The sequence below is a fragment of the Globicephala melas genome, chromosome 2 (assembly GCF_963455315.2).
Source record: "Globicephala melas chromosome 2, mGloMel1.2, whole genome shotgun sequence".
NCBI lineage: Eukaryota > Metazoa > Chordata > Mammalia > Artiodactyla > Delphinidae > Globicephala > Globicephala melas.
The window spans coordinates 151,670,839-151,687,945 of record NC_083315.2 but is presented as its reverse complement, the minus strand read 5'-3'; the positions used below and the strand labels follow the sequence as shown (position 1 = coordinate 151,687,945).

General features: G+C 43.5%; 1 protein-coding gene across 1 annotated transcript in view; it reads right to left on the bottom strand.

The window, feature by feature from the left end:
* LRRC74A (leucine rich repeat containing 74A) overlaps nt 1-2,111 on the bottom strand; it is a 41,544-nt gene extending 39,433 nt beyond the window's left edge. Inside the window, exons 1-2 of the mRNA XM_030831539.1 lie at nt 2,075-2,111; nt 190-318 (exon numbers count right to left, since the gene is read on the bottom strand). Coding sequence (XP_030687399.1) covers nt 190-318; nt 2,075-2,111 — 166 coding nt within the window. The remainder of the gene's footprint in view (nt 1-189; nt 319-2,074) is intronic.
* Between the last annotated feature and the right edge of the window lie 14,996 nt (nt 2,112-17,107).

Sequence of the window (17,107 nt, the reverse complement as noted above, 5' to 3'; positions counted from 1 at the left end):
GGGGCAGCAGAGACTGCTGCCCCCGGGCCAGCGTCGGGGAGGTCGTGGCATAAAACAGGTGTTTCTGCCCCGTTCCCTCTGCAGCACATCCCACCGGGCAGAGCCTTGGCCAACTGGAAACCTATTTCTCCAGCTTCTGAGGAAGAAGGCAAGCCACCCCTCACCCGCCAAAGGCCCCCGCTCGCTCACCTTCGATCTCAAGGTCTGTTTCTGAGCTCTCCCGGGCTGGTTTCTCTTTTTCGACAGCCACAGGGGCTTCTGCCTCACAGTAGAGTGTTTCCTCACTGCTCTGCCGTGCCGACATGGTGTCAGTCTCATCTGGAAGAAAAACTCATCTCCTTGATTCTGGAAACGAAACCCGCTGGCCTTTCAGGTGGAGCCCACCACTGGCCGCCCTGGGCCTCTGTTTCTCTCATCTGCAGCCCGAGTCCTGGCTGCAGCCATTGTCCCTCAGCCTCGCGTGGCTCAAGGTGCCAAGGGACTACAGCCTTCCTTCAGCCCTGCAAGGGGGGCTCCCCTCTATGAGCCCTGTTTCCCTGACACAGAGCTGCCTCCTGGCTGAATCGTCTGTGCTAAACGCCCTTCGTGTTCTCTGGAGGCCTCGCTCCTGTCCCACCCCCTGTGTTGGGCCAGCCTTGGATGTTGGCTGTTTGCTCCTTTTTTTTTTTTTTTTTTTTTGTGGTACGTGGGCCACTCACTGCTGTGGCCTCTCCCATTGCGGAGCACAGGCTCCGGACGCGCAGGCTCAGCGGCCATGGCTCACGGGCCCAGCCGCTCCGCGGCATGTGGGATCTTCCCGGACCGGGGCACGAACCCGCGTCCCCTGCATCGGCAGGCGGACTCTCAACCACTGCGCCACCAGGGAAGCCCTGCTTGCTCCTTCTTTTCCTTCTTATTAGTTCGGGTGGTGTTCAGGGTTTGCTTTACTCTTTCAGGGGAAGGATGTGTGCTAATGCCTAGAATTCCTCATTGGCAGGCACAGATGATGCTGGGAGGGCAAGGGGAAGGGCAGGTGACTTGGGTCAAGTGTAAAATAAAGCAGAACAGAAGCAGTTCCAGAGAGTGAGAGGGATAACTTGATTCCTAAGGACCTGACCTAGCTTCTCTTCCTTCCAGTCCAAATTTATGACCACGCAGAAGGAAGGGCTTGCAAATCTCCCTGGGATTGAAACTAATTGCTATGATTAAATACAAGTGTCCTGGGCTTCCCTCACACTAGTCCCCTGCACTTGCTAGATGTGATTTTTCTGCCATTGGGCCACTGATCTGGAAACAGCCCTGGGCTCCTGAAAGCCACACAAAGTCCAGGCCTAGTCCTCCCACGTCAGCAGGTTGCAGTGGTTTCAGGAAGCCAGGCTGCACCCCTGGATGGCCTGTCAAAACTCAACCGACCTTCTCTCTTCGGGTGGGCTGAGCATTCATGGCATGGGTCGCAAGTTTTGACCCCCCAGTTTCTAAGATAGTGGAGCTCCTAATGATTCCATGCAGGTTTGTGTCCTTCTCAGCCCTTGTCCATAGACCCAAGCTCCAACATTTATTTCCCAGCCTATAAGACAAGGTCTGTGTGACAAAGGGTGGAAGTAGCAGTCAGACATTTAGAAGACATACAGCAGCTTAGCCATCAGACGTAGCCCTCAAAAAGGGATGATTTCTTAATTTCCTCATTAGATAGACAATTTTAGAATTCCATCCAACCAGTGGAATGTTGGTAACTGTTTAACTGGCTCTCCAGAAAAAAAAAAAAAAATCCTGCTTTGTAATGTTAGCCAATTCAGGTGGTGTAAATATTCCTAACATGGCTGATTTCCAACTACCAACATGACATGGGCCAGCTCACAGAATGAAAGTTAAAGTCAGCCAGAGCTGGTGTGAGCCAGTTCCAGCACAGCATTGCAACCAACTCTCTCACTCCCTGTTTGGCAAGCCCCGAAGTCAAGTCAATGTCACACATCACCCCAATTCTAGAGGGTCCCAGGAGAGGAGGGAAGGGCGCTTCCGGGTCTATGTGGTCACTAGGCATTACACTGAGGCAGCCAGAAGGGCCTGAGTGGTGAGAAATGGGATGCATTGTCACCTTTTGTCTCAGGCTCAAGAGGGTCGCCATTGTCCATGGTGCCGGGGCCCTCTCAGGGGCTGCTGCCAGCTTCTTGCCACCTTTCTGCTGCTTCCCTAAGAAGCTACCTGTCGGTTCACCTCTGTCTCAAACTTTGCGTACCCTGCCCTCACCTAGACAGATCCTGGGGGCTGGGGGCTGTAGCTATCCTTCTATTCCAGCAAGCCCTGGGGAGAGTGGGTTTTGGTGGGACATGTCTGGATTTGACCCCAACTCTGTCTGGGAGAGGTAGCTACTTCCCGGGATCATCAAGGAGAGAGGTACAGCTCTATTCCTGGGAGCCCTGTTGAAAGGATGCCCACCTACCTGCAACTTTATGACTTAGGACCCACTTAAATTTCATCTTCAACATTCCATGACCTCATGCGGTCATTGTGATCCACGTGGGTGGACCTGGCAACAGCAAGCCTCCCAGCCTCCTGGTGGCTCTGGTAGTCATCTTTTCTCTTATATCTGCTGGGGCCAAGCCCAGGCTTGGCTGTGAGTGTGCAGGTGCTGTGCGGGGGCCTCTAGGTGGAGTTGTATTTCCCTCTGAGTCAGGACCAAACCCAAGCCCCTTAATCAGGTGACTGCTTTGAGCTGCCACCATGTTCTTCTCTCAAGGTGCTTCAGGTACGAAATATTTCAGTGATGGGTGAGGTCAGTTTTCTTCTTCCCAGTTCATCTTGCTTTTTTCTTTACCCCTTGGGAGAGTATCCTCAACCTTGGAGCAGAAGATCAAAAGCAAAGCACGACAAACATATGTTCTATCACTACAATTTGTTACAGCCAAAGCATTGTTCAAACTACCAGGCTGCCTAACTTGAAACCACTCAACCATCATTCCCACCCTTGGCTGTTTTCACGTGTCTTGGAGTTGAAGTTCACTTGCAGTTTACTGTCAAGAGAACCTGGAGGCGTGTTTGTTCCTTCTTGATAAACTATCAGCACATCAACGGGCAGGTCAGTGACTGGAGGGCTTGGGGACATGAAAATCCCTCTTTACCACTCAGAAGAATGATGAAGATCTGGGAATTTGTGTAGGAAAAACATAGTTAGAACCTTGGATCAAAAGAAATATGTAAATCTGAGATATTACTCATTCCTCCAGGCATTCATTCTGAAAAATATTTATGGAGCATCCATTACATTCAAGGTACTAAGATAGGCACCATCGTGGGGAGGGGAATGCAGATATGGTGAAGACTTGGACCTTTCAACACATGTATAAAACAAGAAATTGACAGGGCCACTCCTAGGTTGTGAGGGTCCTGGGCAAATAAATACCTTTGGCAGAGCTCCTGTTCAAATAAACAATTTGAGTCATCCTAAATCAGCATGACAGCATCATTCTAGTGGTCCAATCTCATGTGGTTCTGTGAAAGAAATACTGAACAAGCCAGAGAGAGTGATCAACTCCTAGGATGACTTGGTAGGCCCAAGTCCTGGAGACGCTTGGGATATCTGGTCAACCCCATGCTGGTGCAGAGGATAAGAAAGTGTACTTAAAGGAGAAAAATGGTGACCGGAGAGTATGTAGATCCTGGTCTAAGTTTGGGGTGCTCTGCCTGGTGCTCTGTGGTCTCAGGTACCAAGGGCAAATTAGAAAATTTGGAGGAAGGCACTGCAAATAGCCACTGGGCAGCGACACTGCTTGCCTGGGTCTAAGGGCAGTACCGGAAATTGATAAGGGTCATGCTGGGGAGCATTCATGGGCTCACAAAGAGTGACGCTGGATTGGAGTCAGAGCTTTCCGTGTAGATTCATGGGTTTGGGTTTTGCTTAATATACATACACAGTTAGATGGGTATAGAAATAAATATATATGAGTTATGGGTTATATATGGGCTATGCATGGGTTGTTATACATACATATATTTCCTAGCTTTATCCACTGAAAGAGACCAGAAGCAGTGACAACCCAGTGGTGATGAGCATGCCAGTGCCCAGGTCTAGGTTTCCATTTTCCTTGGAAATGTGGTTAATTCCTGTGGTGCCAGAAAAGAAGGAAGGGATCAAGAACAAAAATAAAAAAGAGGGGGCCTGTTGAAAAGGCCCAGGAGCCAACTTGAATGAGCTCCCACAGCCAGGGTTGGAACTTGAACAGCAAAATAAACAGTGGTATCGTACTGTAACCCAAAGAATAAAATAGACATCTAGGAGTCCCTGTTATTCGTGGGCTCTGGACAAGTAAGGTGTGGGGAAGAGGCATTTCTGGGAATGTGCCAAGTTGTTATTCAAAGCAGCTGTACCATTCTGAATTCCCACTAGGAATATATGAGAGCATCAGTGCTTCACATTCTCACTAATCCTTGATATTGACAGTTTTGGTTTGGTTTTGCCAGTCTAATAAGTGTGTAGTGGTATTTCGTGGTGGTTTTAATTTGAATTTCCCTAATGACTAATGATGTTGAGCATCCTTTCATATGTTTATTGGCCATTCCTATATCTTCTTTGTTGTTTGTTCAGATCTTCTGCCCATTTAAAAATTGGATTGTTTATTTTCCTGCTGAGTTTTGAGAGTTCTTAACGTGTTCTGGATATAAGTCCTTTGTTAGAAATGTGATTTGCAAATATGTTCTCTCAGTCTATGGTTTAGCTTCTTACTCTTAACAATGTCTTTCACAGAGTACAACTTTTAATTTTGATGAAGTCAAATTTTATCAATTTTTTTCTTTTATGAATCATGTTTTTGTGTCATATCGAAACTCTCTGCCTAACCCAAGGTCATGTAGATTTTCTCCTGTTTTATGCTAGAAGTTTTACCATTTTAGCTTTTATATTTAGGTCTATGATGCATTATCTTTTTTGTCATAATAAAATATGCTAACATAAAATTTATCATTTTAACCCTTTTAAGTGTGCAATCCAATGGCATTAGTTATATTCACAATGTTGCACAACCATCACCACTATCCATTTCCAGAACTTTTTCTACGATCCATTTGGAGTTAATTTTTGGATAAGGTGTGAAGTATACAATATACCTATATATGCACGTGGATGTTCACACGACCCAGCACCATTTGTTGAAAAGACTGTCCTTTCTCCATGTATTATCTTTTCACCACTGTTAAAAATATGCATCTTTTTGCAGAGCTAGTATTTCCAAAACCACATAACCAGCATGCGATGGACCACCTAATCAAAATGTACTTTATTTTTTATTTTTTTATTTTATTTTTTTTTTGCGGTACGCGGGCCTCTCACTGCTGCGGCCCCTCCCATTGCGGAGCATAGGCTCTGGACGCGCAGGCTCAGCGGCCATGGCTCACGGGCCCAGCCACTCCGCGGCATGTGGGATCCTCCCGGACCGGGGCACGAACCCGCGTCCCCTGCATCGGCAGGCGGACTCTCAACCACTGCGCCACCAGGGAAGCCCCAAAATGTACTTTAAACCACTAGTTTGTGAGATAAGCCCCCGTGGTGCTGGGAGGTGGGCCTAAGGCATTTAGAGGTGGGAGGTGGACTGACTACAGGCTATCCACAGAGCAGGGCAAAAGAGACAGTCTCAGGGGAGGAGGGAGCTGTGATTTTGACTGGAAATGAGTCCAAGAGAATGTCACCCAGAGCAAGGTATGGCCAAATACTAAGAGAATGACCGTGTTCTTCTTTATTGCCAATATTCTTGTTAACGATCTATCTTTTAGTGGGGATCATGGCAGAGGGACCCTTTACTATCCTATAACCTTTTATAGAGCGCTTATAAGTGCAGGCATTGTTCGATGGTCATTACATGTATTAACACATTTAAATTGTCTAACAACTATTATGAGACGCTATTTTTATTCCCATTTTATAGGGGAGAAAACTGAGCACAGAGAGGCTAAGTTACTGGCCCAAGGTCAAACAGTGAGAAAGTGGTAGGTCTGTGATATAAGTGAAGTCGGTCTGGCTGCAGCTTTTCTACATTGACCCCCTTGCTATTCCTTGAACAGGACAAGGTTGTTCCCCACTCAGGGCAACTGTTGTTCATGGTTCAAAAGGGTCTGTGCTCAGGTTATGTATTTCGGGAGTTGGCAAACTACAGCCTGAGGACCAAGTCGGGTCCATTGCTTGTTTCTGTAATAAAGTTTTGTTGAAACACAGCCAGGATCACTCATTTAGGTATTTCTGTGGCTGCTTTCGTGCTACAATGGCAAAGTCAAGCAGCTGCTCCAGAGACCCATGGCCTGCAAAGCCAAAAACATTTTCTATCTGGTCCTTTGGGAGAAAATTTGCTGTTGTATTTGACGGCCATTAGCATGGGATAATTACGCAAGGCTCTAGTACTCCAAGGGAAGGAATGGAGAGAAAAGAATCAAAGAAAGAAGGCTGGCAGGAGCCATGTGAGGAGGCAGGGTGAGGGAGCACAGCCACAGAAGGAAACAGATGCCTCATTATTAGGTGTAATAACATCCAGTTTTATGCAAGGGCTGTTTTTCTTTAAATGATAACTGTAAATCAAGTCAGATTTCAAATATGCAGGGGACTTTGAAAGAAAAGCACTTTCAGAATTATTCTGTAAAGCAAAAAAATCTTTGGAAAATACAGAGAAGTTCCCATTGTGTGTCCGCCTTTGCAAGTCTGGATGTTATTATGCTTGGTTTCCTTATGAAACCAAAGCTCTTCAGAAAGAAGGATTTTTCGTTAATTAATTACTAATGAATGAATGAATGTGTTGAATGCCCGGGCACTGGGCTGGGTGACGGCATTAGAGTGGTGAACCTCATGAAGTATACAACTTCCTGAGATACTGATGAGTAAACAGATAGTGACAGCATTGAGCCCAAAGTAAGCGAGGATGTTTCAGAAGCAAATAGGAGGAGGCTTCTGGCCCAGACCGGGGGTGTGGGCAGTGGTGTGTCTGTGGGTGGGTGGGTGTAGGAGATCTGGGAAAGCTTCCTTGAGGAAGGAATGTCTAGGCTGAGACTTGAAAGCCTGTTAGACAGTAATTGGGTGAAGGCAGAGGGATGGGGTAGACCTGGTGGGGAAGGAGAGGTATTTGAGGCTGAGAAGAAAGCATATAAAAGTCCCGACAGCATGTTGGAGTCTCAGGCAGTTTAGCAGTGTGATTCTCGCCTCCAGTGTGATTCTCGCCTCCAGGGAGAGTTGTGATAGGAAGGAAGAGCTAACAGATGAGATGGGAGGTGAGCAGAGGGCAATAATGAAGGGCCTTCAATGCTATGCTATGGAGTTTGACTGAATTTTGAAGATAGTGAGGGTTTGCAAAGAGGTTTTTAACCAGCAGTATGACCCGACGTGATTTGCATGGTAGAAAGATTGTTCCGGCCGCGGTGTGGAAAGTGGATGGACGGTAGGAGGACGATCAACACCAGTTAGAAGTGGCTGCGGGGAGGAAGTGGACTGACTAAATATAAAGAAGGCCAAACCACCTGGGCTTGGGGATAGATCAGATATGAAAAGATGGGGAAAAAGCAGGAAGCCAGGATAACTTGATAGATGATTGTGCCACTCACAAAGAAGAGGACTGAGAAGCTGGGATAGTGGATTTTTAGTGGATAGTGGGGGAAGGAAATGAGTGCAACTTTGTGTGTTGGGTCTTTGATGTGCTTCTGAGACATCTGCTGGAGAAATCTATAGGCAGAAGGATTTATGAGTCTATGGCCCAAGAAAAGGGTTAAAAATGTAGATGTGTGAGTTATCTGTATATGGGTGCTATTTGAAGCCATTGGAGTGGTGAAAGTTTCACAAAGAGGCACTTTAAAGAAGAGGAGAGAGGCCAAGGATGAAATCCTAGAAATACCATCATTGAAAGGATGGAACAGAAATAAAAGGTACTAGGACAAAATGTCCACAGAGTTGGAAGGAAAACGAGAATGTCACAGAACTTGAGGGAAGAGAATCTTCTAAGAAGGGAGGGTTATGCAAATTTACAGAATATTCAAGAAATAATAAACCTTGGAGAGTGTCTATTGAATTTATCCACAAGGAAGGCATTGGGAACTTTGGTGGGGAGTCAGTGGAGTGATGAGGGTGGAAGCTGTACCTCAGTGGAATGAAGATGAATGAGGGGTGAGGAAGGAGACAGAGGAGCAGACAAGTCTTTCAAGAAGCTTGGCTCTGAAGATGTGGGGAGACGGAGGAATGGCTGGAGGGAGACGTCGCCTGACTCTCATAGTATAGGAGTGATTTGAGCATGATTAAATGTTGATGGGAAGAAGTCAGGGAAGAAAAGGAGAGGGGTGAGCAGAAGGGGCACAGTCCCTGAGGAGGAAAGAGTGGGAGATCCCAAGCCTGGCGGAGCAGTCAGCCACTGTGTTGGGAGGAAAAGAGGAAAAGGTGGTTACTGATGCTGGCCATCGTGCTGGTGTGGCAACGGGGAGCAGAGAGTTTGCACTGGGTGGTTCTATTTTTTCTCTAAAGTTGATCTTCAGAGCAGGAAGGGAGGCAACAGAGCAGCAAGTTTGAAAAGAATGGCCATTGTGGAAATAGGAGAGAGAGCTAAGAAGACAGTATGGCTGGGGAAGGTTGAGGGCTAAAGTGGGGTTGCAGACCAGCACACTAATAGCTCCAATCTGTGCGGTTAGTAATTGTTTCACTGGTGCTCAGCAGCCCAGATGTAAGAGCCAAGGAGGAGAATGGCTTTTACTAACCTAGGCAGGTGTCGTCAAAGAACAGTGGGCAAGAGAGTCGATATTAGGAAGAGAGTAATTTTAAAAATGGCTCATGGGTTCAATGGAGTTAAAGAACAGACGATGCAGGAGTGAAAGTGAGAGAGGCAGAAAGCCATGAGGGGATCCATTAGAGTGGGGGTGTGACTTTATGATTCTAGAGGTGGAGCAGTACCCTGTAATGACACAGCAAGGGTGTCTGAAGTACAGTGGGAATTAGGTCATGAGGAGGTGGTGACAATGAGCTTCTAGGATTTGGGATGGCTTATCCGCAATAATGATGCGAGGACTTGAGGTAGGGAAGACTGGGAGTCCAGGGCTAGAGTCTTCAGTGAAAGGGGAGGAGCGGACCTGAGGTCAAGATAAGACCAGGGTGAAGCTGGGGTAAATACTGATGAGTGGTTGATAAATCTCTAATGAATACATGAATGCATGAATTGGAAAGAGTGAAAGAATGAATGCATCAACTCATACCAATCTGTCACATTCTTCCCAGAAGAATGTTACTAGGAGTGTATGGTTACTAGTAACCAATTACTAGGAGTGTATGGGTCTCAGATTATCATAATAGTTGAGCATAGGCAATTCTTTTCAGCCTATCCTATCTGACAGGCTGTTTGAGGCCTTTACACCTGCATGGATTCAGTCCAGTAGCCACTACCATCTTATAGCTACTGAGCCCTTGAAATGTGTCTAGTATGGATTGAGATGGGCTGTCCACATGAAACACACACTGGACTTCAAAGACTTAGTAGAAAAAAAAGGAAAAAACCCACAAAATATCTCATTTTAAAATATTGATGACGTGAAAATGCTAAATGTTTTAAGTGTGATTAAATAAAACGTTATTAAAATTAATTTCACCTGCTTTTTTCCCAACCTTTTATATGAGGCTATTGGAAAATGTTAAAGTACATATGTGGTTGAGATGATAATTGTCTTGGGCAGCACTGCTCTAGGGTTTGGTCAGTAGCCTCTGCAATCCTGAAGGAAGCGTTATGCCATCCTGTATATTGCACAGTTCAACCAATAAATTAATAAAAGCAGCCACCATGTTGAACTTCCATACATGTCTGTTAGCATAAGCAAAATATGAATAGTTGAGGGCTTATCCTATATACAGGAAATTTCCCTCTAAAAGATCATTTTAAACCCCTGAAAGTATTGAAAAACCTCCCACCTGCCCCATTAGGTAGGTTCTGGCTCCTTGAAAACGCTCAGTGGTGGAGGCAGATGTTTATCATTGCCTGCGCTGTGGTCACAGTTGGGATGAATTGAGGGGCTCATGTGGTCCCTCTTCTCGGAATATTTCTGACATGATGAGGCTGCAGATGGTGCAGATTATACTCGTAATTTTCCTTTGACTGGGGATTCATGAGGCTGCACTTCTCCTGAACAAGTTTCCTTGGATCTGCTGTTATGGCTTGCTTAGCAGTGCCACATTACAGTTTGGAAGGCCCTTATTTCTGCCCAGAATTGTGGAAGATGACCCTACATTAGCAGTAGCCAGTGTTGTTTTGGGCCTAAATTAAAAAAATGTCATAGTAAACACTGAGAGCTTACCCTGTGTTGGGCAAGGTGAGGAAGCGCCAAGAGGTTAGGTAATTCCTAAGCTAGGAAGTGGCAGCGTCAGGACCTGAACCCAGGTGGTCTAACTCCAAAGCTTGTGATCCTTTCCAGCATAGCTGATAATGGATCAGGAAACAAAAAGAAGCCAGCCTTGCTTAATTGGCCTCAGGAAAAGGCTCTGAAAGAACATGGCATCAGTTGGCCTGACACATTTTGCCCACATGTTCATTGAACAGCCCAGCTGAGGGTAGGTCCTTTAGTAGAGGACTGTATATCAGGATAACTTGGTGAGTGTTTAAGGGCCCCATCCCTGACCTGTTAAATCAGAACCCTGGGACAATGCCTAGGAAGTTGTATTTTAAAAACACTGGCAGCAGAGGGCAGACAGCAGAAGCAAGAGGAACTACAGTCCTGCAGCTTGTGGAACAAAAACCACATTCACAGAAAGATAGACAAGATGAAAAGGCAGAGGGCTATGAACCAGATGAAGGAACAAGATAAAACCCCAGAAAAATGGGCTTCCCTGGTGGCACAGTGGTTAAGAATCCACCTGCCAATGCAGGGGACATGGGTCTGGGCCCTGGTCCGGGAAGATCCCACATGCCGCGGAGCAACTAAGCCCATGTGCCCCAACTACTGAGCCTGCGCTCTAGAGCTCACGAGCCACAACTCCTGAACCTGCATGCTACAACTACTGAAACCCATGCTCCTAGAGCCCATGCTCCGCAACAAGAGAAGCCCCCACAGTGAGAAGCCCGTACACTGTAATGAAGAGTAACCCCTGCTCGCCACAACTAGAGAAAGCCCACACGCAGCAATGAAGACCTAATATAGCCAAACAAACAAACAAACAAAAACAAAACAGAAAAACAACTAAATGAAGTGGAGATAGGCAAACTTCCAGAAAAAGAATTCAGAATAATGATAGTGAAGGTGATCCAGGACCTCAGAAAAAGAATGGAGGCAAAGATTGAGAAGATGCAAGAAATGTTTAACAAAGACCTAGAATAATTAAAGAACAAACAAACAGAGATGAACAATACAATAACTGAAATGAAAAATACACTAGGAGGAATCAATAGCAGAATAACTGAGGCAGAAGAACAGATAAGTGACCTGGAAGACAGAATGGTGGAATTCACTGCTGCAGAACAGAATAAAGAAAAAAGAATGAAAAGAAATGAAGACAGCCTAAGAGACCTCTGGGACAACATTAAATGCAATAACATTTGCATTATAGGGGTGCCAGAAGGAGAAGAGAGAGAGAAAGGACCCGAGAAAATATTTGAAGAGATTATAGTCGAAAACTTCCCTAACATGGGAAAGGAAATAGCCACCCAAGTCCAGGAAGCGCAGAGAGTCCCATACAGGATAAACCCAAGGAGAAACACGCTGAGACACATAGTAATCAAACTGGCAAAAATTAAAGACAAAGAAAAATTATTGAAAGCAGCAAGGGAAAAACGACAAATAACATACAAGGAAACTCCCATAAGGTTAACAGCTGATTTCTCAGCAGAAACTCTACAAGCCAGAAGAGAGTGGCATGATATACTTAAAGTGATGAAAGGGAAGAACATACAACCAAGATTACTGTACCCGGCTAGGATCTCATTCAGATTCGATAGAGAAATCAAAAACTTTACAGACAAGCAAAAGCTAAGAGAATTCAGCACCACCAAACCAGCTCTACAACAAATGCTAAAGGAACTTCTCTAAGTGGGAAACACAAGAGAAGAAAAGGACCTACAAAAACAAACCCAGAACAATTAACAAAATGGTAATAGGAACATACATATCGATAATTACCTTAAATGTAAATGGATTAAATGCTCCAACCAAAAGACATAGATTGGCTGAATGGATACAAAAACAAGACCCATATATATGCTGTCTACAAGAGACCCACTTCAGACCTAGGGACGCATACAGACTGAAAGTGAGGGGATGGAAAAAGATGTTCCATGCAAATGGAAATCAAAAGAAAGCTGGAGTAGCAATTCTCATATCAGACAAAATAAACTATAAAACAAAGACTATTACAAGAGACAAAGAAGGACACTACATAATGATCAAGGGATCAATCCAAGAAGAAGATATAACAATTATAAATATATATGCACCCAACACAGGACCACCTCAATACATAAGGCAACTGCTAACAGCTATAAAAGAGGAAATCGACAGTAACACAATAATAGTGGGGGAATTTAACACCACATTTACACCAATGGACAGATCATCCAAACAGAAAATTAATAAGGAAGCACAAGCTTTAAATGACACAATAGACCAGATAGATTTAATTGATATTTATAGGACATTCCATCCAAAACCAGCAGATTACACTTGCTTCTCAAGTGTGCACGGAACATTCTCCAGGATAGATCACATCTTGGGTCATAAATCAAGCCTCAGTAAATTTAAGAAAATTGAAATCATATCAAGCATCTTTTCTGACCACAACACTATGAGATTAGAAATCAATTACAGGGGAAAAAAAAGGAAAAAACACAAACACATGGTGGCTAAACAATATGATACTAAATAACCAAGAGATCACTGAATAAATCAAAGAGGAAATCAAAACATACCTAGAGACAAATGACAATGAAAACACGATGATCCAAAACCTATGGGATGCAGCAAAAGCAGGTCTAAGAGGGAAGTTTATAGCTATACAAGCCTACCTCAAGAAACAAGAAAAATCTCAAATAAACAATCTAAACTTACACCTAAAGAAACTAGACAAAGAAGAACAAACAAAACCCAAAGTTAGCAGAAGGAAAGAAATCATAAAGATCAGAGCAGAAATAAATGAAATAGAAACAAAGAAAACAATAGCAAAGATCAATAAAACTAAAAGCTGGTTCTTTGAGAAGATAAACAAAATTGATAAACCATTAGCCAGACTCATCAAGAAAAAGAGGGAGAGGATTCAAATCAATAAAATTAGAAATGAAAAGTTACAACAGACACCACAGAAATGCATAGCATCCTAAGAGACTACTACAAGCAACTCTATGCCAATAAAATGGACAACATGGAAGAAATGGACAAATTCTTAGAAAGGTATAACCTTCCAAGGAACCAGGAAGAAATAGAAAATATGAACAGACCAGTCACAAGTAATGAAATTGAAACTGTGATTAAAAATCTTCCAACAGGGCTTCCCTGGTGGCGCAGTGGTTGAGAATCTGCCTGCTAATGCAGGGGACACAGGTTTGAGCCCTGGTCTAGGAGGATCCCACATGCCGTGGAACAACTAGGCCCGTGAGCCACAACTACTGAGCCTGCGCGTCTGGAGCCTGTGCTACACAACAAGAGAGGCCGCGATAGTGAGAGGCCCGCGCACCGCGATGAAGAGTGGCCCCCACTTGCCACAACTAGAGAAAGCCCTCACACAGAAACGAAGACCCAACACAGCAAAAATAAATTAATTAATTAATAAACTCCTACCCCTAACATCTTCTTTAAAAAAAAAAAAAATCTTCCAACAAACAAAAACCCAGGACAGATGGCTTCACAGGCGAATTCTATCAAACATTTAGAGCAGAGCTAACACCCATCCTCCTCAAACTCTTCCAAAAAATTGCAGATGAAGGAATGCTCCCAAACTCATTCTATGAGGCAACCATCACCTTGATACCCAAACCAGACAAAGATACTACAAAAAAAAGAAAATTGCAGACCAGTATCACCAATGAATATAGATGCAAAAATCCTCAACAAAATACTAGCAGACAGAATCCAACAACACATTAAAAGGATCACACACCATGATCAAGTGGGATTTATGCCAGGGATGCAAGTATTCTTCAATATACACAAATCAATATGATACACCATATTAACAAATTGAAGAATAAAAACCATATGATCATCTCAATAGATGCAGAAAAAGCTTTTGCCAAAATTCAACAACCATTTATGATAAAAACTCTCCAGAAAGTGGGCACAGAAGGAACCTATCTCAACATAATAAGGGCCATATACGACAAACCCACAGCAAACATCATTCTCAATGGTGAAGAACTGAAAGCATTTCCTCTAATATCAGGAAAAAGACAAGGATGTCCACTCTCACCACTATTATTCAACACAGTTTTGGAAGTCCTAGCCACAGGAATCAGAGAAGAAAAAGAAATAAAAGGAATACAAATTGGAAAAGAAGAAGTAAAACTGTCACTGTTTGCAGATGACATGATACTATACATAGAGAATCCTAAAGATGCCACCAGAAAACTACTAGAGCTAATCAATGAATTTGGTAAAGTTGCAGGATACAAAATTAATGCACAGAAATCTCTTGCATTCCTATACCCTAATGATGAAAAATCTGAAAGAGAAATTAAAGAAACACTCCCATTTACCACTGCAACAAAAATAATAAAACACCTAGGAATAAACCTACCTAGGGAGACAAAAGACCTGTATGCAGAAAACTATAAGACACTGATGAAAGAAATTAAAGATGATACCAACAGATGGAGAGATATACCATGTTCTTGGATTGGAAGAATCAATATTGTGAATATGACTATACTACCCAAAGCAATTTACAGATCCAATGCAATCCCTATCAAATTACCAATGGCATTTTTTACAGAACTAGAACAAAAAATCTTAAAATTTGTATGGAGACACAAAAGACCCCGAATAGCCAAAGCAGTCTTGAGGGAAAAATACAGAGCTGGAGGAATCAGACTCCCTGACTTCAGACTATACTACAAAGCTCCAGTAATCAAGACAATATGGTACTGGCACAAAAACAGAAATAAAGATCAATGGAACAAGATAGAAAGCCCAGAGATAAACCCATGCACCTATGGTCAACTAACCTATGACAAAGGAGGCAAGGATATACAATGGAGAAAAGACAGTCTCTTCAATAGGTGGTGCTGGGAAAACTGGACAGCTACATGTAAAAGAATGAAATTAGAACAGTCCCTAACACCATACACAAAAATAAATCTCAAAATGGATTAGAGACCTAAATGTAAGACCGGACACTATAAAACTGTTAGGGGAAAACATAGGAAGAACACTCTTTGACATAAATCACAGCAAGATCTTTTTTGATCCATCTCCTAGAATAATGGAAATAAAAACAAAAATAAACAAATGGGACCTAATGAAACTTAAAAGCTTTTGCACAGCAAAGGAAACCATAAACAAGATGAAAAGACAACCCTCAGAATGGGAGAAAATATTTGCAAATGAATCAACGGACAAAGGATTAATCTCCAAAATATATAAACAGTTCATGCAACTCAATATCAAAAAAACAAACAACCCAATCCAAATATGGGCAGAAGACCTAAATAGACATTTCTCCGAAGAAGACATACAGATGGCCAAGAAGCACATGAAAAGCTGCTCAACATCACTAATTATTAGAGAAATGCAAATCAAAACTACAATTAGGTATCACCTCACACCAGTTAGAATGGGCATCATCAGAAAATCTACAAACAACAAATGCTGGAGAGGGTGTGGAGAAAAGGGAACCCTCTTGCACTGTTGGTGGGAATGTAAATTGATACAGCCACTATGGAGAACAGTATGGAGGTTCCTTAAAAAACTAAAAATAGAATTACCATATGATCCAGCAATCCCACTACTGGGCATATACCCAGAGAAAACCATAATTCAAAAAGACACATGCACCCCAATGTTCATTGCAGCACTATTTACAATAGCCAGGTTACGGAAGCAACCTAAATGCCCATCGACAGATGAATAGATAAAGAAGATGTGGTACATATATACAATGGAGTATTACTCAGCCACAAGAAGGAACAAAATTGGGTCATTTGTGGAGAGGTGGATGGATCTATAGACTGTCGTACAGAGTGAAGTAAGTCAGAAAGAGAAAAATATCGTATATTAACACATATATGTGGAACATAGAAAAATGGTACAGATGAACCGGTTTGCAGGGCAGAAAGTGAGACACAGATGTAGAGAACAAACGTATGGACACCGAGTGGGGAAAGCGGCGGTGGGTGGTGGTGGTGGTGTGATGAATTGGGCAATTGGGATTGACATGTATACACTGATGTGTATAAAATGAATGACTAATAAGAACCTGCTGTATAAAAAAATAAATTAAAAAAATAAGTAAAAACATTTGCAAGTGTTAAGGGAACCATCATTTTACAAAACCTAGTCTCTAGATAAGTGCCTTGATTTAGGATCTGATTTGGAACTTGGACTTCTGGGTACTTATTGGGACAACATGGAAGGGCATACAAGGAAGGTTTATTTAAGCCATATCAAGGAAGTGATCTGACTTTGGAGCCTCCTTAGGTAGAGTTAACATTTGTGTGCTAGTTTCTAAGAGGCTTCCCAACCTTCAGATTGCCCCTGGAGCCTCTGCCTCATCTCTGCCAAGGGCAAGAGCGCTGTTGCCTGAAGGCATACACTGCCTCTAGAGCTAAGGGGACAGAGTGGGAAGGCCACAATACTGACTCTCTCCTTCTTCCTCCTTTCCGCCTTTCAGTGTTATGATGTATCCAGATGGTCCCAGATCTGGTGACTCCGCAGAGGGCTTCCCCGAACAACCGAGGCTCCAGCCACAAATTGGAAATCACACAGCTCATACACTGGGTACTGAAACTGGGAGTATTAAGTGGTCCCTCCTTCTTTACAGCGGCAGAAGATTGAGAGTGGGAAAGGGAAGGAGAGAATTAAAGAGGTCTGGGTAGCACAGAGCTGATGGAAGAACTGGCCTTCTTTTAGTGACATATATTTTGTTCAGTCAACAAAGGTTTATTTGGTCCCTACTATGTGCCTGACACTGTCATAGACACTGGAGAGAAGAGATACC